Source organism: Staurois parvus, unplaced genomic scaffold (assembly GCF_062004578.1).
Source record: "Staurois parvus isolate SC_StPar_1 unplaced genomic scaffold, SC_StPar_1.0 ptg001585l, whole genome shotgun sequence".
NCBI classification, from domain to species: Eukaryota; Metazoa; Chordata; class Amphibia; order Anura; family Ranidae; genus Staurois; species Staurois parvus.
The window spans coordinates 198,171-222,440 of record NW_028319381.1 but is presented as its reverse complement, the minus strand read 5'-3'; the positions used below and the strand labels follow the sequence as shown (position 1 = coordinate 222,440).

The 24,270-nt window shown below is 46.5% G+C and overlaps 1 protein-coding gene across 1 annotated transcript in view; it reads right to left on the bottom strand.

Annotated features, from left to right (window-relative positions):
* Positions 1-1,905: 1,905 nt before the first annotated feature.
* LOC149435204 (CMRF35-like molecule 2) overlaps positions 1,906-24,270 on the bottom strand; it is a 36,987-nt gene continuing 14,622 nt past the window's right edge. The window contains exons 2-5 of the mRNA XM_089662897.1: positions 23,781-24,104; positions 8,215-8,406; positions 7,398-7,592; positions 1,906-1,958 (exon numbers count right to left, since the gene is read on the bottom strand). Coding sequence (XP_089519023.1) covers positions 1,906-1,958; positions 7,398-7,592; positions 8,215-8,406; positions 23,781-24,104 — 764 coding nt within the window. The remainder of the gene's footprint in view (positions 1,959-7,397; positions 7,593-8,214; positions 8,407-23,780; positions 24,105-24,270) is intronic.

Sequence of the window (24,270 nt, the reverse complement as noted above, 5' to 3'; positions counted from 1 at the left end):
GTATCATCAGTTCCAGGTGTTAGCTGGCTGCAAAGTTGAGTCTCTGATTGCTGGGAGCACCCGCTGGCCAGCCCTGGTACTGCAGATCAAAAGGCAGGTGAGTCCCACCATTGCTGGCCAGTCCATTCCTGACACCCACACCAGTCCCAGTGTCCCTGATCACCACCACACCAGTCCCAGTGTCCCAGATCACCTCCACACCAGTCCCAGTGTCCCTGATCACCACACCAGTCCCAGTGTCCCTGATCACCACCACACCAGTCCCAGTGTCCCTGATCACCACACCAGTCCCAGTGTCCCCGATCACCACACCAGTCCCAGTGTCCCTGATCACTGCCTCACCCCCTACTAACCCTTAGTTTGCTCTGATCAGCCCTCATTATCTCCTTCCTTCTCCCCTTAGCTGTAATTTTCCTGTTGATTATTTTTTTTTTTTTTTTTTTTTATTCTGTTCATTTGTTTTTTTATTGTCCTGTTTTTTTTTAAAGCAGAAAATTAAAAAGGAACCCTTTATTTCAAATATAAATAACTTTGCAACACACTACAGTAGAATTATAATTTTGGTGTCATTTTTAAAAGAAATTACAGAGAAAAACCTTTATTTTTTTATCTACAATAGTTTTTTTCTAAACTAACTCTGATAAACTTAGAAAAATATTTTTTTCAGTTTTGTTGCTTTTCTGTCTGTGGGTTGTATAAAAAAAATAAAATCCTTTTTCATCACCAACAGAATGCCTTGTTTGCCCCGTCTGTTTTACATGAGATATTTTGTACTTTTGGCAAAGTCATTGCTGAATATTCAGTTCCATAGCAGAGATGTAAGGATTGCTCTGTTCCATGGGGGGGGGGGGGGGGGGTTAGGCTCTGATTGCCCCGCTTCCTCCATACTTTAGTCAAAATTGGAAGGGGAAAAAATGGGGGAGTGATTGCAAGTAGATTTTAGGGGCACAGAAATTCCAAACACATATTGGTAAAATCATCTGTACTTTTATGACAATAAGTCATGAAAAAAAAAACATCTCGCAGTTTACAATGTCATAGTTATACTGTCCCCCCAGACAATGTCCCACTGCCCACCATATACAAGGAACACCTTAATGATTGCAGACATGACAACCACCAGATGAATCCCATGGGGGGGGGGGGGGGTGTGAAGGACATTAAACCACAGGAAAATGGCACAACATGTTTTGCGACAATGATCGCTTCCTCGGGGGCTTAGTAGTAAAATCTAAAAGAAATATACATAAATTGGATATATCAGAGTACAACATGTAAATATAAAAAAGGGGGGGGGGGAAGAAGCACAATCATACATTAACATAATATGACTTACATATGATATTAATATGCACCATGCAGCAGTAAAACCCTCCGAATGCAAGGGGTGGGCCTCCTCTGTATATTCCACAAGGCAAGAGGCCGCTTGACAGGCCAGATATGGGGGCACAAAAAATGGCTGACAGTTCAAAACCTCAATGGTCTAAAACCAACCAATAAAGAAAACAAAAGTAAATGTAATATATACTGGGGAACACCCCAAAAAGATCATCATAAAATATGTATATAATTGCAAGAGAAATACATTTTCTCCTAGATCAGCCATCCCAATAATGATACTAATGTGTTGAGCATTACCTTTAATAGGAATATTTGTGTCACAGATCAAGCCCTTCCACATGAAAAGGTTCTATCCTCCCACGAAGCAACAATTGCCGAGGAAAAAAAGAGACCCTCAGATATTCAAAAGCTGAAAAAGTTGAAAAAACATCTCTGTTGGACGGATAACAACACCCCCCAAGTGGTCACTTTTATGATACTACCAGCTCCAATGACATGACCAGCTAAGAGAAGATGACTCCCAATCACGGTAATGTGACAGGATAATACACCTGGACCAGCCCGTCAAACACTTGGGGGTCTCAGGAGTAGGCCCAGCCTTTCATCAGAAGTCAGGTCTAAGGGTGTAAATATAAATAAAGGCAGTTTAATATCTTATACGTCTCGCAGAGTATATAAATTCATCTCAATGAATTAAAAAAGTACCTTACCAAAAATTGTTAATATTATGCTCAGTTTTATCCGGCGAGGAGACGGCCACAACCCCAAAGGACACGAGACAACGTTTATGCCACAAGGCTAGTAGATCTGGTAACCTGTAGGGCTTTACCACCCTAAAATAATGGCACTGGGCGGCTAATAAACTCATTTTTGGATTTGTAGATACTACTTGTCACGAGAACCAGAGAGCACACGGAGACAGATTGCACGGAACCCGACGTGTATGCATTTATTGGGGAGGTTTTTGGGGCACAGACAATAGTTCTGTTAGTCCACAGATCCGCACCAGACACAGCAACACAGTAAAGTTCTCTGGAAGGCAATATGGAACAACAGGGGGATGGTAATCCACAGGGTTCAGTAGGACAGTGAAGGGGCGGTTTCAGGAGACTTTGGGTTCCTGAAGAGAATTGGGCTCAGCCTTTTGGGCAGCACGGGGTTAGCCAGACACGGAGAGTTGCAGTCCACACAGGCAACACGGTTAATCCGTGCAGACAGCTACAGGTGGCGAAGGGTTAAATCCAGGCAGGGGATAAATCCAGTCAGCAGGCTCAGGGGGACAGCAGAAAATTCCTCCACAGTAAAGAGATTCCAGGCAGCATGGACAGTCAAGTCAGCCAGACAGAGGAGAAGGGGATCGGGGGATGGTTGTCCTAGAGAAACTGGCAAGCAGCACAGTCTTCTCTCACACATGCAGCCAAGAGAACAGAAGGGGGTGTGCCCTGCTCTCTCTTACGTACAGAGCTGGGCACATTGCTGCTGCCGTGGTAACCCGAGACTTCCTGATGGGTTACCATGGCAACGGGCCCTGTCCCCCAGGTCTCTGGACTCGCCCAGTGAACAAGGCCTTTGCCCCTGTCTGGCATGGAGGCTGGGGAGATGTACATGAGGGGGCAGGGAGGAGGGGGCCTGTTTGTGGATTATCACAGCATGGGGCCAGACTGTCAGCGACGGGGGGTGAGGGGCTGCTGGGGGCTGCCTGTGTCAGGGACATGGAAGACTAGAAGTCCCAGCATGGACGGGACAGAAGAGTGAGGGGCTGCTGAGGGGTGAGGGGTGGCAGGCAGCAAGCCGAGAGGATGGGGGGGGGCAGCTCCATGACACTACTGGATGTATTGCCACCACGTTATTTTGTAAGGAAACTGCTGGCAACACAATACTTCATGCTAAAAGTTCTCATCCCCCTGCACTAGTTAGAAGTATTCCCTATTCACATTACATCGCCTACGGCAAAACTGTACATATCTACAAGATTTTAAACATCAAGCCAAACTGTTACAATGTCTATTATATACTTGGATATAGCAGAACATTATTACACAAAGCGTATAATAGAGCTCTGGTCCAGGGCAGGAACAATTTGTTATATTCTACATCTAAATCTAAAACTGAATTTTCTTCGGTGAGATTTATAACACGATATTCGGTACAACATCAGCAATTACGTAATATATTACAACATCACTGGCATCTTTTGTGGGAAGATCCTACCTGACATAAATATATTCAAGATTATCCTGAAATTGTGTTTCGTAAAGCCCGGTCTATCGGAGACACAGTGACATCTACTCATTATACACTAAGAACCCAGAATCCAGTTCCAACTAGGGGAGTTACTGCTTGTGGGAAGTGTAGTTGTTGTCCTTGGGTTTGGATGGGCACACGCTTTCAATTACCCAATGGGGAATTACTTCTCCCTAAATTCCAGGCCAGCTGTGAAAGCAGAGGAGTAGTATACCTCATGTTATGTACTTGTGGAGCCTATTATGTAGGCAAGAATATACGTCAGTTCAGAGAGTATATGACCATATTTATTACTCTTCCAATGCCAAGAGGGTGACCCCTATCAGCCGCCACCTTGGACTCTATCACAAATCTGATACTTCACAGGCTAAATTTATAGTCTTGGAGGTGGTTACTAAGGATCCACGTGGTGGAAATTGGGATCAAAAAGTACTACATAAAGAAACTATGTGGATTGAACCAGAAACAAAATTGTAGACCTGCACCAGGCTGGGAAGACTGAATCTGCAATAGGCAAGCAGCTTGGTGTGAACAAATCAACTGTGGGAGCAATAATTAGAAAATGGAAGACGTACAAGACCACTGATAATCTCCCTCGATCTGGGGCTCCACGCAAGATCTCACCCCGTGGGGTCAAAATGATTACAAGAACGGTGAGCAAAAATCCCAGGACCACACGGGGGGACCTAGTGAATGACCTGCAGAGAGCTGGGACCAACGTAACAAAGGCTACCATCAGTAACACATTATGCCGCCAGGGACTCAGATCCTGCAGTGCCAGACGTGTCACCCTGCTTAAGCCAGTACATGTCCGGGGCCCGTCTGAAGTTTGCTAGAGAGCATTTGGATGATCCAGAAGAGGATTGGGAGAATGTCATATGGTCAGATGAAACCAAAATAGAACTGTTTGGTAGAAACACAACTCGTCGTGTTTGGAGGAGAGAGAATGCTGAGTTGCATCCAAAGAGCACCATACCTACTGTGAAGCATGGGGGTGGCAACATCATGCTTTGGGGCTGTTTCTCCGCAAAGGGACCAGGACGACTGATCCATGTACAGGACAGAATGAATGGGGCCATGTATCGTGAGATTTTGAGTGCAAACCTCCTTCCATCAGCAAGGGCATTGAAGATGAAACGTGGCTGGGTCTTCCAACATGACAATGATCCCAAACATACCGCCCGGGCAACGAAGGAGTGGCTTCGTAAGAAGCATTTCAAGGTCCTGAAGTAGCCTAGCCAGTCTCCAGATCTCAACCCCATAGAAAACCTTTGGAGGGAGTTGAAAGTCTGTGTTGCCCAGCGACAGCCCCAAAACATCACTGCTCTAGAGGAGATCTGCATGGAGGAGGAGATCTGCATGGAGGATGGGCCAACATACCAGCAACAGTGTGTGCCAACCTTGTGAAGACTTACAGGAAACGTCTGACCTCTATCATTGCCAACAAAGGATATATAACAAAGTATTGACATGAACTTTTCATATTCACCAAATACTTATTTTCCACCATAATTTGCAAATAAATTCTTTCCAGATCAGCCAATGTGATTGTCTGGATTTGTTTTCTCATTTTGTCTCTCATAGTTGAGGTCTCCCTATGATGCCAATTACAGGCCTCTCTCATCTTTGTAAGTGGGAGAACTTGCACCATTGGTGGGGACTAAATACTTTTTTGCCCCACTGTACATGACATTTTAGCAATTATTAGAGATTCTTCCCTTTTGAGTGACCTTTATTTCTATTTTTTAAAGACGTGGGCTTTAACATGTAGGTAATCTTCCCAGAAACATATTATGATATAATGCGTTTCCATGAATCCTTTATATTCTGAAATTTCCATATATCGTGATGGTTTTGTATATTCCCTTGGGTCATCTTAGTGTGGTGACTATATTGTGAGAATTATCGTGACTGTGACTGATATTTCCTCTACTCATAGAGTTCCCAGCTCTGTCCTTTTTGTAAACGTCATTATCATGGTCACTCTATTTGTAACTTTGGATACTGTGCTGTTGCAGCATAATGTTGTATGAATTGTCAAATTATCTGTATATAGATATACATCCTGTTGCTGTTTTCCCTCATGTCCTCTGGGGGCTGGACCTGCTATTGCTCCTTTGTGATTTTACTAGGTCTGGGCTGTCGGTCGGGCTTGATGTGCGGCCGGCTGGCCGCGGTGTCCCTTGTGGCCCCCTTGATAGGGGCCGGACTTCCGCGGCTTGGTAGGGACTTCGTGTTCCTCCCTGGGCAGCTGTGCTGGCCGAGCCCAGTGAGGATGGCCGGACTGATGGCCGGATGTGGTGACGTCATGCACTATGATGCGGACGTGCCATGCCTGGGGCGCTGTATAGGCTTTGGTTTATTAGCCGCCCAGTGCCATTATTTTAGGGTGGTGAAGCCTTGCAGGTTACCAGATCTACTAGCCTTGTGGCATAAACGTTGTCTCGTGTCCTTTGGGGTTGTGGCCGTCTCCTCGCCAGATAAAACTGAGCATAATATTAACATTTTTTGGCAAGATACTTTTTTGAATTCATTGAGATGAATTTATATACTCTGCGAGATGTATAAGATATTAAACTGCCTTTATTTATATTTACACCCTTAGACCTGACTTCTGATGAAAGGCTGGGCCTACTCCTGAGACCCCAAAGTGTTTGACGGGCTGGTCCAGGTGTATTATCCTGTCACATTACCGTGATTGGGAGTCATCTTCTCTTAGCTGGTCATGTCATTGGAGCTGGTAGTATCATAAAAGTGACCACTTGGGGGGTGTTGTTATCCGTCCAACAGAGATGTTTTTTCAACTTTTTCAGCTTTTGAATATCTGAGGGTCTCTTTTTTCTTTGGCAATTGTTGCTTCGTGGGAGGATAGAACCTTTTCCTGTGGAAGGGCTTGATCTGTGACACAAATATTCCTATTAAAGGCAATGCCCAACACATTAGTATCATTATTGCGATGGCCAATCTAGGAGAAAATGTATTTCTCTTGCAATTATATACATATTTTATGATGATCTTTTTGGGGTGTTCCCTAGTATATATTACGTTTACTTTCTTTTTCTTCATTGGTTGATTTTAGACCATTGAGGTTTTGAACTGTCAGCCATTTTTTGTGCCCCCATATCTGGCCTGTCAAGCGGCCTCTTGCCTTGTGGAATATACAGAGGAGGCCCACCCCTTGCATTCGGAGGGTTTTACTGCTGCATGGTGCATATTAATATCATATGTAAGTCATATTATGTTAATGTATGATTGTGCTTCTCCCCCCCCCCCTTTTTTATATTTACATGTTGTACTCTGATATATCCAATTTATGTATATTTCTTTTAGATTTTACTACTAAGCCCCTGAGGAAGCGATCCCCCCTATGGGATTCATCTGGTGGTTGTCATGTCTTCAGTCATTAAGGTGTTCCTTGTATATGGTGGGCAGTGGGACATTGTCTGCGGGGACAGTATAACTATGACATTGTAAACTGCGAGATGTTTTTTCATGATTTATTGTCATAATAAAGTACAAATGATTTTACCAATATGTGTTTGGAATTTCTGTGCCTCTAAAGTCCATTTGCAATCCCTCCTCTGTTTTTTCCCCTTCCAATTTTGACTATAATATTTAGGACGTGGCACTTAAATATTACCTAATTTCTGGAAGTGATCTGGCACCCGGATACACTCCAATGTTCCTCCATACTTTATTTGGCTGAGTTCTGGAGTAGTATAGAAAACATCCTCCATATTGTCACACAGCATGGTGACCTTATGGGTATAAGAGGTGACCCAACCTATGAGTGGGGACCAATTATCACTTACTTGGTGAGTAGATACAGAAATCCTTAGTGACATTCCAGATGTTGATGCCATTGACTCGTATACATCGGATTTTGCTGTAATTGGGCTGATATCCAGAGGGGCACGTTAGCGCCACTTCCTCATCCCGATCATAATATTTCTTCTCTGGATACATGTTTATATTCTGATATGAATCCACCAACCTCCCACATTTCCCTGGAATAGAGAAGATACAATGGCCATTACTGGGACCACCAAGGTGATCTAATTGGACATCAAAGGTCTGACAAGGTGTGTGAGCAATATAAGACCAAATCACGGTACACACATGGCTGGATGGGACATTAGAGGTGGAATCATCAGTAGGGTCTCACCAAGAGGTTGTGAAATCACAGACCACCATGAATTCACTGGAGCTCCTAGTAGGGGAATGGTGACACTCATGTGGCCCTCACTGGTGACACAACTGAGATAGATGGTAACAGGGGAGGACAAGTGTAATACAAGGCCAAACTGGAGATAAGCAAGGAACTCTGAGGGTTACTAAATGAATGGTCTGGGGCAGAGGTGCAGAAGATGGGGAACCACAAAGCAAGCAGATGGCTGAGGAGAGGGAGGAGTCAATGGATCAGCTCTTTGTACAAAGTTGGAATGATTTCTGGGTGGATAGACACTTTATTAGCCAAATTGCAGAAAGAGGGTCAATTGATTGAACACCCGGGTACATTCTGAAAGCAGCAAAGAAAACCTTTAAGAAGAAGACAAGATCTCTGACATATACTGTACAGTATGCAGCTCAGCCATATCTTCAGATTTGTGAAAAGTGAACAGATCTCACGTGTACACGGTGCCGGCTCAGGATGAGGATAAAATTGGAAGACCTCCGACTTCTTCACACACGTCAGATGAAACATCCTGGTCTCGTACTGCTCCTTACATGACACTTTCACCACTTTGTTCTCCTCTATGGTCTCAAAGCCAGGAGGGAAATCCACTATGGAGGCCCAGAGTGGCGTCTTCCTGCAGACTCCTGTGAGGACACCAACACACCAATATTATTTTTACTTCTGTACCTGTGGGGCCAGGTTGTAAATGATTGGAGAAATAATCATTTTCATTTCCTTGGCAGCTCTGAAATGTCAGGCTGAATGCAGAGAGTTGCAAGGGAAGCCAATGTTCAAAATTGTCACAATAAACCACATTCTATAGGAACACTGTTCACCATAGCATGGTATACTTTCTTTCACCCACACAAATCTGTCCGTACCAAGAACGGGCCACTTGGTTGTATTTGTTCCCCAGTTCAAAGACTCCCAATCCTCTCTTGCATCAGATATAAGATTTCACCTCCACCCAGCTGAACTGTGAAGGACAAGAGAGAGACAAAAATTCCATTGTATGACCTGACGCCATCATCTGACATAGGAAATGGTTGACCCATACCTCCTACTCCACGTGTATCTACATTTACCAAACTTCACTGATTTTTGAGGGTTCTTATGAGAAAGATCTTCCACCTCCACCCAGCTGGATTGTGAGGACAAGAGTTCTATTGCATGACCTGACCTTATCATCTTACTTAGGAACTAGGTGCTCCATACAGTCTAATCCATGTTTATCTAATTTGGCTAGACTTGACTGATTGTGGGGAGTTCTTCTGAGAAGGACCTTACACCTCAACCCAGTTGGATTTTGAAGGACAAAAGACAGACAAGACTTCCATTGTATGACTTGACCTCCTACTTGACCTCCTACTCTGGAACTGGGTAACCTGTTTCTTCTCCGTGTGTATCTAAGTTTGATCAAACTTGATTTGTTCTTGGGGGTTCCTTTGCCTGACAAACCCACAAATATGAGAATATGGAGATCCTACAGGGGATGCAAATGAGCAAAGACATACAGATACAGAATGAGTGGTAGGATCTTAAATTTTACTGAGTGAACCAGGAGGACATTCCAGCTGTTTGTATGGTGGGCAGCAAGAGACAAACAAGAGTTCCATTGTATGACCTGACCTCATCATCTGACATAGGATCTAAATGACCCGTACCTCCTACTCCATTGTATCTTCATTTAACTTCACTGATTTTGGGGGGTTTGTCTTAGAAGGATCTTCCACCTCCACCCAGCTAGATTGTGAGGATAAAAGTTCTACTGTTTGACCTGACCTTATCATCTGACATGGGAACGGGATGACCCATACCTTCTACTCCATGTGTACCTAAGTTTACCAAACTTGACTGATTTTTAGGGGTTCTTATGAGAAGGACCTTCCACCTCCACCCAGTTGGATTGTGAGGGACAAGAGAGAGAAAAAAGTTCCGTTGTATGACCTGACGTTGTGTTCTGGCATAGAAACTGAAAGACTTGTACCTCCTGCTCTATCCGTATCTAACTTTATCAAAATTGACAGATTCTTGGGGGTTCTTCTGCCATATAGAAACATGAGAATGTAGAGATCCTAGAGGGGACCCAAAAGGACAAAGATTTACACAGATACAGAATGAGTGATAGGATGTTCAGTTTTACTGATTGGACCTGGAGGACCTTCCACCTTCTTCCCGCTGGATTGTGAGGGGCAAGAGACAAAATAGAGTTCCATTGCATGACCTGACCTCGTCTTCTGGCATAAAAACTGGATGCCCCACACCTCCTACTTTATGTGAATCTAACTTTATGAAACTGGATGGATTCTTGGGGGGTCTTCTTCTGGCAGATGAGCCTACAAACATGAGAATGTAGAGATCATGGAGGGGACACAAATGGGCAAAGATTTACACAGATGCAGAATGGGCAGTGGAATATTTTACTGATTGGATTAAGAGGACCTTCCACCTTCATCTAGCTGGATTGTGAAGGATAAGAGACAGACAGGAGTTCCATTGCATGACCCAACCTCATTTCTGGCATAGAAACTGGGGGCTTGTACCTCTACCATTCGTAAGTTTACCAAACTTCTGCCAAACAAGCCCATCAAAAGGGATGAGATCCCAGAGGTGATCCAGATGGATGAAGATTTATAAAGATACAGAATGAGCAGGACAATATTCCAATGTACTGATTGGACCAAACTATGAATCCTTCACGTGTTCCATCTTTTAAGTTGTTCATGTAGTTTATGGTGCTCACTAGGGTTCTACTCAGATATCTCATAGTTCAGTCTGTAGGGATCCCAAGAGGTGGCCCAGGTATTTATATCCATGGGTTTCCACTGGAAATGGGCAGTTTTTGAGGGGGTTCACCTCTATTTTATCCAGATTAATTTACAATGTTGCAATATTTATCCAACATTGAGAATGTTTTGGATTGATATTAAAGTGTATCTAAACCCGAGAGGAAACATGTCACCTATTGCAGCTTGCAAGCCCTCAGAGGTGTTGGCTGCATTCATTTTTGTGTTGAAGCATTTTTTTTGCTTTTCATCCAGTGATCCTCCCAGAATTGCACTTCCTGGCTGTGGTTCACTTCTGTGACACATTTTTATCTGACAACAGGTTAAAGCCCATTGTCGGCTGACATCACCGAGCCAGTCCAGGCTCTGCAAAGATCCCAATCATATTGTCGGGATCCACCCAGATACCTAACTGGTAGCTTGCTCACCCCCTTAGTGAGCTGCTGAGATACTGACTTGCCCCTCCACGTCCCGGAACTGCAGTGAGCGCTTGAGGAGCACAACAGAGAGCTGGTGACTGACAGTCACTGCCTCTCTGCACACTAAAGAACGAGAGCTGAGCGATCAACAGTGTTTGATCGCTCAGTTCTCAGTCTTAGAGGTGGCGTGGGAAAGATGCAGCTGGGATCGATGCTGCATCCACCAAGGTGAGTATGAATGTTTGTTTTCTTTTGATGCTGAACTTCTCTTTTAAAGGAAATGTATTGCGGTGTAAAGGAGAGAAGTGAGTGGAACAGAAACACAGCAGAGAAAAGGGAAGGAAACCAGACAAGCTGGAGAGTGAGCTTGAAGCGTATTTCTACTATTTCTGTCAAATTTGAGAAAACCCCTTTTGTATGTTTCTTAGGAGTTCCGATTCACACAGCAAAAAAAGTTTAAAAATATCTTACCTTTTAGATGTTTCTAAGGAGGTGTCATGGCCAACGTCAAGTTTTTTAGAACAATGTTCGAGTGATTCTGTCCCAAATCCATCCTTTTTTAGCATACAATGGAAGAAGCCCCGCCTCTACCCCTCCAACCCTTTGTTAGGACTGATAGTGTTCAAATCTAGTTACGAATGATAATGAGATCTGCCAGCACAGTACAGACAGGGCTAATGATGGAAAACACAGCTTCCCCCCCCCCCTTACACACAATGATTATTATGTTGGATTTTTCCTCATTAGAGGATCCAGAACAAAGCATCTAAAACAGTTCTTATTAATGGGAAGCTGCGTGACTAGGGACAGGGACCAAATATAAGGTAGGTGTTCCCCCACCAGGACTGCAAAAGGGGAAATACATTTTATATATATTAAATTAGACATTACACTTATTTCTAATGGACATCTCTATTGTCTGCTGCCTGACCTGACATTAGCTATGTTTAACAGATACCTCTGCTGCCTACCCTGGCCTTTGATACATTTGAAGGATACTTCTGTCTGTTGCCTGTGCTGACCTTAGCTACATTTATTAGATACCACTACTGTGTGCTGCCTTCACTGACCTTACCTACATTTAATGGATACCTCTACTGTGTGCTGCCTTCACTGACCTTACCTACATTTAATGGATACCTCTACTGTATGCTGCCTTCACTGACCTTACCTACATTTAATGGATACCTCTACTGTGTGCTGCCTTCACTGACCTTGGCTACATTTAATGGATACCTCTACCGTCTGCTCCCTGCGCTGACCGTAGCTACATTTAATGGATACCTCTACTGTCTGCTGCCTGCACTGACTTTACCTACATTTATTAGATACCACTACTGTCTGCTGCCTGCCCTGACCTTACCTACATTTATTAGATACCACTACTGTCTGTTGCCTGCCCTGATCTTACCTACATTTAACGGATACCTCTACTGTCTGCTGCCTGCACTGACCTTAGCTACATTTAATGGATACCTCTACTGTCTGTTGCCTGCCCTGACCTTACCTACATTTAATGGATACTTCTACTGTCTGCTGCCTGCACTAACCTTAGCTACATTTAATGGATACCTCTACTGTCTGCTGCCTGCACTGACCTTAGCTACATTTAATGGATACCTCTACTGTCTGCTGCCTGCACTGACCTTAGCTACATTTAATGGATACCTCTACTGTGTGCTGCCTGCACTAACCTTGGCTATATTTAACCCCTTGACCCTAACGTCACACAAATATGCGGCCTCACAGAGCCGGGCTTTTTTCTGTGGGGCCGCATTTTTGCGTACCTGTCTTGTGCTGGGAGTGTGCCACACAGTGCGCTCCCAGCACAAAGACCGGGGTGTCACTGAGAGCCCCGGGTCCAAAAAAACAACAACTGCTTGTTAGAAAAAAAAGATAAATAAATACATAAAAAAAAAAGAGAATTGAAAATACCTAGATGAAGGTTTGATCTAGTAGAGTGTCGGGGTTAGTGTTTGGGTCAAAGGTCAGGGTCAAAGGTCAAAGTCAAAGGTCAGGGTCAAAGATCAGGATTAAAAAAAACAAAATTGGTGTCAGTGTGTTCTAGGTAAAAAAACAAAACGAAAACCAAAATGCGCACTATTGTTTCCGGGCTGTTCTATGGGTACAAACAACAAATAACACACATATATGGTGTCGCTGCGATCGTCAGGAGCTGGAGAATTTATTTTGGGTTGCTCTGTGGTGGTGGGTTATGGTAATAACAAGAAACACACAGATAAATTACAAAAAGAAATGTCTGTCTGCTTCCTGCCCTGACATTGGCTATATGTAACACATACATCTTCTGCCTGCTTCCTGCCCTGACCTTGGCTATATGTAACACATACATCTTCTGCCTGCTTCCTGCCCCGACCTTGGTTATATGTAACACATACATCTTCTGCCTGCTTCCTGCCCTGACCTTGGCTATATGTAACACATACATCTTCTGTCTGCTTCCTGCCCTGACCTTGGCTATATGTAACACATACATCTTCTGCCTGCTTCCTGCCCTGACCTTGGTTATATGTAACACATACATCTTCTGCCTGCTTCCTGCCCTGACCTTGGTTATATGTAACACATACATCTTCTGTCTGCTTCCTGCCCTGACCTTGGCTATATGTAACACATACATCTTCTGCCTGCTTCCTGCCCTGACCTTGGCTATATGTAACACATACATCTTCTGCCTGCTTCCTGCCCTGACCTTGGCTATATGTAACACATACATCTTCTGCCTGCTTCCTGCCCGACCTTGGCTATATGTAACACATACATCTTCTGCCTGCTTCCTGCCCCGACCTTGGCTATATGTAACACATACATCTTCTGCCTGCTTCCTGCCCCGACCTTGGCTATATGTAACACATACATCTTCTGTCTGCTTCCTGCCCTTCCCAACCAATGACACCACAAAGCGCCTAACTCACTCCCTGGTCACCTCTCACTTCGACTACTACAACTCCCTCCTCACTAGATCACCTTTACATAGGATCCCCCCTCCAGTCCATCATGAATGCTGCCGCCAGACTCATCCAACGTACCAACCATTCAGTGTCCTCCACCCCCTCTGCAATCCCTCCACTGGCCTCCATTCAGTGTCCTGCACCCCTATCTTCCAATCCCTCCACTGGCCTCCATTCAGTGTCCTCCACCCCCCTCTGCAATCCCTCCACTGGCCTCCATTCAGTGTCCTGCACCCCTCTCCACCAATCCCCCAACTGGCCTCCATTCAGTGTCCTGCACCCCTATCTTCCAATCCCTCCACTGGCCTCCATTCAGTGTCCTCCACCCCCCCCCTCTGCAATCCCTCCACTGGCCTCCATTCAGTGTCCTGCACCCCTATCTTCCAATCCCTCCACTGGCCTCCATTCAGTGTCCTCCACCCCCCTCTGCAATCCCTCCACTGGCCTCCATTCAGTGTCCTGCACCCCTCTCCACCAATCCCCCAACTGGCCTCCATTCAGTGTCCTGTACCCCTATCTTCCAATCCCTCCACTGGCCTCCATTCAGTGTCCTGCACCCCTATCTTCCAATCCCTCCACTGGCCTCCATTCAGTGTCCTGCACCCCTCTCTGCCAATCCCTCCACTGGCCTCCATTCAGTGTCCTCCACCCCTCTCTGCCAATCCCTCCACTGGCCTCCATTCAGTGTCCTCCACCCCTCTCTGCCAATCCCTCCACTGGCCTCCATTCAGTGTCCTCCACCCCTCTCTGCCAATCCCCACCCTGGCCTCCATTCAGTGTTCACCCCTCTCTCCCAACCCGATGCCTTACAGCTTACAATACAGGAGGAATCAGGGGCCCTGTCCTGTCTGTCCTCGTGTTGTAAAGTACCGAGCAAACTGTCGGCTTTATATAAACCCTGTATAATAATATCACTGAATGTCAGAACCACCAGCCAGTGTCCCCGATCACCACACCAGTCCCAGTGTCCCTGATCACCACACCAGTCCCAGTGTCCCTGATCACCACACCAGTCCCAGTGTCCCTGATCACCGCACCAGTCCCAGTGTCCCTGATCACCGCACCAGTCCCAGTGTCCCTGATCACCACACCAGTCCCAGTGTCCCTGATCACCCCCACACCAGTCCCAGTGTCCCCGATCACCCCCACACCAGTCCCAGTGTCCCTGATCACCACACCAGTCCCAGTGTCCCTGATCACCACCACACCAGTCCCAGTGTCCCTGATCACCACACCAGTCCCAGTGTCCCTGATCACCACCACACCAGTCCCAGTGTCCCTGATCACCACCACACCAGTCCCAGTGTCCCTGATCACCCCCACACCAGTCCCAGTGTCCCCGATCACCTCCACACCAGTCCCAGTGTCCCTGATCACCCCCACACCAGTCCCAGTGTCCCTGATCACCACCACACCAGTCCCAGTGTCCCTGATCACCGCACCAGTCCCAGTGTCCCTGATCACCACCACACCAGTCCCAGTGTCCCCGATCACCTCCACACCAGTCCCAGTGTCCCTGATCACCCCCACACCAGTCCCAGTGTCACTGATCACCTCCACACCAGTCCCAGTGTCCCCGATCACCCCCACACCAGTCCCAGTGTCACTGATCACCTCCACACCAGTCACAGTGTCCCTGATCACCACCACACCAGTCCCAGTGTCCCTGATCACCCCCACACCAGTCCCAGTGTCCCTGATCACCACCACACCAGTCCCAGTGTCCCCGATCACCTCCACACCAGTCCCAGTGTCACTGATCACCCCCACACCAGTCCCAGTGTCCCTGATCACCACCGCACCAGTCCCAGTGTCCCCGATCACCTCCACACCAGTCCCAGTGTCACTGATCACCTCCACACCAGTCCCAGTGTCCCTGATCACCCCCACACCAGTCCCAGTGTCACTGATCACCTCCACACCAGTCCCAGTGTCCCTGATCACCTCCACACCAGTCCCAGTGTCCCTGATCACCACACCAGTCCCAGTGTCCCTGATCACCCCCACACCAGTCCCAGTGTCCCTGATCACCTCCACACCAGTCCCAGTGTCACTGATCACCTCCACACCAGTCCCAGTGTCCCTGATCACCACCACACCAGTCCCAGTGTCCCTGATCACCAGCCAGTCTTGATCTCACCAAGTGGACTCAGTCACATGTGCAGTGACATCACTGGGTATACATTGAAGTAGATGAATGAGGTGGAAACGTTGTATTGAAGAATTTCATGTTGATGGGGAACCAGAGAAGGGGAAATATAAGCTGATTAAACTCCAGGTTTAAAGTGGTTGTGAACCCTTCATACACCCAGCAAAGTGGTACACAGAGCATAAACAAATCCTCCTACATAAGATGTACCTCTTTATCTGCAGCCCTGCTGCCCTCTACACAGACTCATAGGGCAGCACAGCGGCTAAATGGTTAGCACTTCCTCCTGGCAGTACTCGGGTCGTTGGTTCAAATCCCAACTACAGCACCACCTGCCTGGAGTTTGTATGTTCTCCCTGTGCCTGCGTGGGTTTCCTCCGGGTACTCCGGTTTCCTCCTACACTCCAAAGACATACTGGTAGGTTAATTGGCTCCTGTCTAAATTGTCCCTAGTATGTGTATGTATGAATGTGACTTAGGGACCTTAGATTGTACGCCCCTTGATGGTTAGGGACCTTAGATTGTACGCCCCTTGATGGTTAGGGACCTTAGATTGTACGCCCCTTGATGGTTAGGGACCTTAGATTGTACACCCCTTGATGGTTAGGGACCTTAGATTGTACGCCCCTTGATGGTTAGGGACCTTAGATTGTACGCCCCTTGATGGTTAGGGACCGATGTGAATGTACAATATATATGTAAAGTGCTACGTAACTTGATGGCGCTATATAAGTACCTCGAATAAATAAATAAAATAGGGAAACATGCACACCTGAGGCTGTCAATCACCTGCTGTGTGCTGGAGGGGAGGCATCTCCTGTGATTGTCTGGTTTCAGCACAAACTGACAGAAGTGACTTGTGCAGAGAGAGGAGGGATCAGATAGGAACCACACTCTGCTTTGAATTGAGGCAAGTACACACTATAGAAGGATCTGCTCTGTTCATTTTTCATTTCAGAGGCTTACAGCCACTTTACACTATTTTCTATTCTATCAATAGATAGTTTTGTATCTGTTTGTGGTGTCTGAGCTGAGCTGCCTCGTGGTTTCCTGTGATGACGGGGACATTTCACAGACCTCAGATGTGTGACTTCCCATCAGCATTGTTATTTACAGCAATGATTACTGATATCTTCTACCAATAACCAGGAGACGTCTGTGGATTCCTCTTCTTACCATATTCCTCTCCATCACCGTTGTCCTCCATGTATGATCTATTATTAATAATATCTCAGACCCATTTGGGAAGAATTTCCATTCTTTGATTCACAATGGAAGCCAAAGAAATCAATGAACCTTCCAGAACACTGTGGTTGGAGTTGGGCCCCCCAACCCAGACAGTGATGAAGAGAGAAAACCCAGATCACATCCTGGACTAATCCAACATCAGTCTGCTCAGTGATGGTGGTGGTGGCATTGTGTGACATCATTGAGACAATAAAACCCAACAATGAAGAAGACATTACCTGGGAGTGCGCATGCGCGGCCGGCGGGACGGACATGTCCCGATAGAGCTCCGTCTCCCCGTTGGGTGACAGAGCCTCTAAGCAGCGGATCCCGGCCCGCGATTTACAGCGGAGGGACCGGATCTTCAAGGTGGGCCCCCCCTGACCTGAACCGCCCCACTCAGCAGCGGATCCATAGCTGCGGGGCTTGCATATCTGACAGGCTCCGTCCCCACAGTGAGCCGATTACTGGCCCCCCCACTGACCGGAGCCTGCACGGAGGCAGAGAAGAGAACGGGGGCTGAGGAATATATAACAGCCCCCCCCCCCTGGCAAGTGACAAAAATGGTTAAGGGGCACCCCGGCACCAGGCCCCCCCTCCAACTAAAACAATAAAGGAGGCCCTAGCAAAGGCCTCAACAAAGATGGCCACCGCCCCAGCACATTCCAATAAGAAGACAGCAGTGACATATGCAGCTTTACTGGATTTGCAGCCCAGCCATCCCTGCACATCTGAGGGTGAGTCTGACATTGACACGGACACCCCTGTCCACGCTTTGACATCTGACCTTTCACCCCTGACCTATTGGCACATTTTGAAAAAATGCTGCACAAAGCTCTGAGGCAAACTTCTGACCGCATCATCGCTACACTATCTAGGGAAATCCGTGAACTAGGACAACGCACTGCGGACCTAGAACAGAGAGTGGACGGTGTTGACGCCTCGCTTCAGACACAAGTGGATGACCTTGACCTTCTGCGTGACAAAAACGCAACACTACAAACACGACTAGAGGACTTTGAAAACCGAGCAAGGCGCTCGAATTTGCGTGTCCGCGGCCTTCCGGAAACAATCGTCGACGTCCAATCAATGGTAACAGCTCTATTTCAGGAGCCTGCCCCAGCTATCCCAATTGAGAGATTGGAAATACATAGAGTCCACAGGACGCTAGCCCCACGCCGCACAGAAGGTCCACCACGTGACATTATAGCAAAGCTCCACTTTTTCCGCACTAAGGAGCAATTCCTACAAGCGGCTCGTTCTAGAGAATCTCTGCAGTTCCAGGGCCACACTTACCAACTATTCCAAGATCTATGCCCCACAACTATTGCCAAGCGCAGGGCTATGAAACCTCACCTACAGGCACTTCAACAACACGGTATACCGTATAAGTGGAGCTTCCCCTTTCCAGTGCGGTTCCGGTACCAGACCCGAGATTACATCTGTAAGACACCAGAAGAGCTACTGGATACCCTGCGGATCCTGAAGTTACACTCCCCAGCAACACCGTCAGAGAGTACTAAACGGAGGTCTACGTCCTGCTCGCCGAGGAAATCCTATCCCCCACATACAAATGAAGGTCAACTCAGCCTCCATAAACGAGGGCGTTTCTCGTCAGCAGGCCTGTCTTCACAAGACACCATGGACTGATTCTCGTCCCACCCTTTTTTTTTTTTTTTTCCTCCTGCCACACGCACCAGGCGGTGTACCTTTTTGATCACCTTCGAGGTTCTCACCCGTGATGTTCTTTCTCTCTCTCCCTGTTGAATTATGGTTGCCCCATATGTTGTTTAATATTTGTTTGTATTTGGGTGCCTCGGCTCCGGCAGCATGGAATGCCGCATTTCCCCTTCCATATGGATTAACCCGTGCAATCAGTGCTGCCCTAGCCTAGGACCCCCCGAATTTTTCAGATGTTTTTCCACCTGTTCTTCTTCCGGGATCCCGCTATTGTACATTTATGTTAATACTGTCATCCCCGCGGACCTGCGCACTCCACTCTAGCCCCTGTGTTATTGGCTATTTAATAGCACTTGGGCTACTATCGCTCCCTGGTTCACCCTGACTTTGGGTGTCCCGGGGACCACCTTTTAGGCCTTAAATGGTCCCCTATATTCCTTCTTCTTTGTTACCTCTCCCTCACCGTACCCCTTTTCCTCCCCCCCACTATGACTCCATGACTTTGCGCTACCTCTCCTGCGAATTATCCACCTCCTACAGCAATTGTCAGACTCCATCCCAGATGGCGGTGCCATACTATTCAATCTACTACACGCTCTCCCCATGGGCTCGTTAAATATCCTCACCCTGAATGTACAGGGTCTTAATATACCACAGAAACGTAATAAGGCTTTCCGCACTTTTGCAACACTTAAAGCTCACGTGGTCTGTCTACAGGAAACACACTATACTCCAAACTCCACCCCTAAGTCTTTCGGCCCCCATTATCCTCAGGTCTATACTGCCTCCGCCACCACCAAACGTAGAGGGGTACTGATTGCTTTCCATCGCACTACACCTTTCACACTATTTACTGAAGTCAAAGACCCAGAGGGTCACTATGTCCTGCTAGTAGGGCAACTCCTAGATGTAGATGTCACCATTGTTACATACTATGCCCCGAATCAAGATCCCTTACCATTCCTTTCCCACATTCTTTCGATTATAGATCACCATAAGCGAGGTACTTTATTTGTCAGTGGGGACTCTAATAGCACAATTTATCCCTTTCTTGACAAATCCCCCCAACCTTCCCCCTTCCCCACCTCTAAACAAACTTTCCAAGTCATACTACAACGTTATTCCCTGATAGATACATGGCGGGAACTCAACCCGGCTAAACGCCAATACACTTTCTACTCTCACCCCCACAAATCTTTCTCCAGGATAGATCACATTTTTATTACTGCCAGCTCTTCTCCCGGCTCCTGACCTCTGAAATAATTCCAATTCCCTGGTCTGACCATTGCGCCGTACTCACATCTATGGCCTCGTTAGCCCCATCCCCAACTGAATCCTCTTGGATCATTAACGACAACCTACTCGCAAATCCAACGCACTGCCTAGAAATCAAAACTGCCCTCAAAGACTATTTCTCCCTTAATCAATCACCTGACATTTCTCCTCTCCTGTTATGGGAAGCACATAAACCAGTACTGCGAGGGTTTTGTATTAGCAAAGCGTCCTTTCTGAACAAAATGAAAAGACAACAACATCTTTCTCTTGAGCGAACATATGATCGTTCCCACCAAGCCTTCCAAGCGACTTCTACACCTGCCAACCATGAGGCTCTAGAACGATCCAGATTGGCCCTAGACCTCTTTCTCACGGATCAAGCGGAACTTTCACTTCGTAGATCCAGGCACAAGTATTATACTAGGGCAAATAAACCCAATACCTTCTTAGCTCTTTCACTTCGTAGGCTGGACCAGATTACTAGACCCATTCGAATACACACCTGCTCTGGCAACCTCACTAGTAATCCGGAACACATCCTAAGGACTTTCCATAAACATCTGTCACAACTTTATTCTTCCTCTGCACTCTTTGACCCCACACAAGCTGATACCCTTCTAACCTCCATCTCCTTCCCAAGCCTGTCAGAGTGCCAATTAGCGACGTTAGAGCAACCCATCTCCCCAGCCAAAACCTTAAATGCCTAAAACCTCGTAAGCGCCCAGGACCTGACAGTTTCTCAGCCACTTACTACAAAAAATTTGCCCATCTCCTTACACCCATCCTTACCAATGCTTTTAACGCCTTACTATCTGGCCATATCTTCAACCATGAAACCGTACAAGCGAACATTTCAATGATCCCAAAACCAAATTCAGATGACACGCAGTGGTCCAATTATAGGCCAATCTCTCTCCTTAATATTGATATCAAACTGTTAGCAAAAATCCTTTCTTCACGCCTTAATTTGTGTATAGGCTCTCTAATTCATAACGACCAAGTGGGCTTTATCCCAACTAGACAGGCTGGAGATAACATCAGACGTGCATCTCTCCTAGCAAATTTAGCCAAATCTCGCAACATTCCCACCTGTTTCTTGTCTTTGGACATCCGGAAAGCATTTGATACAGTTTCATGGCCATACCTTAACTACATTCTACAAAGTTGGGGTTTTGGTCCACACTTTTTAACCTGGATCTTCTCGCTGTATCAAGAGCCCTCGGCCAGGATTAGGTATCTGGGACATAGGTCAGCCCAGTTCCCAATTTCCCGAGGCACGAGACAGGGCTGTCCTCTGTCCCCCCTGCTCTTTGCCCTGGCCATAGAACCTTTGGCCCTCTTAATTAGGGCTAGCCCGGATGTCCGAGGACTTGAAATAGGGGGCACTCATCACAAATTATGTCTCTTTGCGGATGACGTCTTACTTTTTCTTACATCTCCCTTGACCTCCTCTCCCTCCCTACTCCGGCTTCTCGAGACATTTGGCTCGCTCTCCGGACTTATAATTAACCCAAATAAATCAACGGCTCTCAACATTTCTCTTCCCCCAAAGGAGCTGGCCCATCTGAAACAGATCCTACCATTTCCCTGGTCACAACGCCATATCCCCTTTTTGGGAATCAAATTGACCCCTAATTTATCAGACCTTTATGCGGCTATCTACTCTCTGATGCTACACCACCTTTCTGCTCTTCTGACCAAATGGTCCTCCCTCCCCCTCGCATGGCTAGGCAGAATTGCAGTTATAAAGATGTCAATCCTCCCAAAAATGCTATACCTGTTTAGAGTCCTCCCAGTCCCAGTCCCCCCTTACTACCTCCGCATACTGCAACGCCGCATTTCCTCCTACGTCTGGGGCAATACCCGTCCTCGTATACTTCGCTCCACCCTGTATTGCTCTAAACTCCATGGAGGTCTAGGCCTTCCCGATATAGGCAAATATTACCAAGCAGCACACCTAGCGCAGTTGCCTAAATATCATGCGACCTTCGAAATCCCTCAATGGGTTGTCCTGGAATCGATTGAGTGCGACCCCCTTTCCACCGCTAACTTACTTTGGTTAAGGCCAATGGATCGCCATTCTATAACCAACCCCATCACCCTCCACTTTTTATCTTTATGGGACAAGCTGAAAACTCATTATCTCCTCCAATCACCACATAATCCTATGCTCTCGTTTATTCGAAACCCAGCCTTCCCCCCAGCCTGGCTGACGCCTCTTTCATTCAAAGCTTGGACCTCTGCTAACCTGCTCCGTACACACCATTTCCTACAGAGGAATAAGTTTAAATCCTTTGCCTCGCTACGGGAAACATATAGCCTCCCAGCTTCCGAAATTTTGAGATACTTGCAATTATGACACTTCTATGCCCCCTACGCAACACAAACCATTCAACCTAACACCATGTCTCTTTTTGAACAGTCGTGCCATAACGACCCACACCGACGTGGTCTCATTTCAAGCCTATATACCCTCCTCACGACTCCGGCTACCGCATCCCCCCCTCCCTATACCCATAGGTGGGAGATGGATTTAGATAGACAATTGGATTTATCTGCTTGGGACCGCATCTGGGCCAATACAAAATCATCGTCACCGAACATTGTGGCGCTAGAAACAAACTATAAAGTCTTAACACGCTGGTATTTGGTCCCAGCAAGAGTCACGAAATACACCCCTGACTACTCGCCCAACTGTTTTAGAGGCTGTTCAGACATAGGATCACATTACCATATGTGGTGGGATTGCCCGGTAGCTCATACCTTCTGGGTTGAAATTTTCTCCATGCTATCCACACTTAGCACTACCACGCTGCTACCCGATCCGGCAATGGCCCTACTCAATCAACGCCCTCCTGGTATCTCCAGTTCGCATTTCAAACTCCTCATGCAAGTCACTACGGCTGCCAAGCAGGTTATAGCGAAATCCTGGAAATCCCACTCTCTAAGTGTTACAGCTGTTAAAACCAGAATAACACAAGCCATGATACATGCAAAGGTGGAAGCCACAATCCTAGACACGATCCCTAAATTCTTACAAATTTGGAGTCCCTGGGTAGAGCGTTTCCTCCCACCTAACTTTGACAAATCACTTCTTCTCCCTTGATTTGTATACTGGGCACCCTAGATACTGCCAATAATACTCCTCATGCAGTGCATAGGTGTTGCCATTTTCTCAATTGACGCACACAGAGTCATTATTGCTGTTCCTCCCTCCCCCCCTCCCTTTCTTCCCACCCCTGTTTGACCCTCCTCTACATTACCCCATTCCACTATAAAGTTCCAGTTAGACATTACCCTCAATGGTCAAACTTACAACATTCTTTGTTAATAATCTCTAATCATTTGTTACTATTAGCAATGTATTGACATTGATGCTGCATCTTTTACTTTTTGTCTTTTGCAATCAGTTCAAAGCTCAATGTACCTTGGTAATGTCTACCTGTTTTTGTCACATTGTTTACATTGTTTAATTGTTAATAAAATGTTTAAACAAGAAGAAGACATTACCTTGGAGGACGGTCACCCTCACGGGGTGCATAGCATCAATCCCAATTCGTTCGATCCCACAGTGGTACGTGTCAGAATCTTCCGGCCTCACTCGTCTTCCGGTGATGGTAAATTTGAGCAATGATGGATTGTCCTCTATGGAATATCGATCTTCGGATGGCCCATCAGTCGATTTGATAAGGATGGCACAGGACTTCCAGTAGTCACCTTTACACCAATACTTCACATAAGATTCAAAGCCGCGCATGTAATCACATGTCACAGATAACTCCTCTCCGTAACTGACAGTGACTTCCGTGGGGCCCCCTACGGCCTCGGATCCTACTGTGAAAAGAGAGAACATCACTTTAATGTCTCTGTAATGTCACCTTGTATGGTTCTCCTCCAAAAGTACCATTTGTTAGTCCAAGCCTGTAGATAGTAATGTAGGTCAACACACTGACCACCCATTGAACAGAAATTCTCTCTGAGAGACCAGGGCCCCTATTGC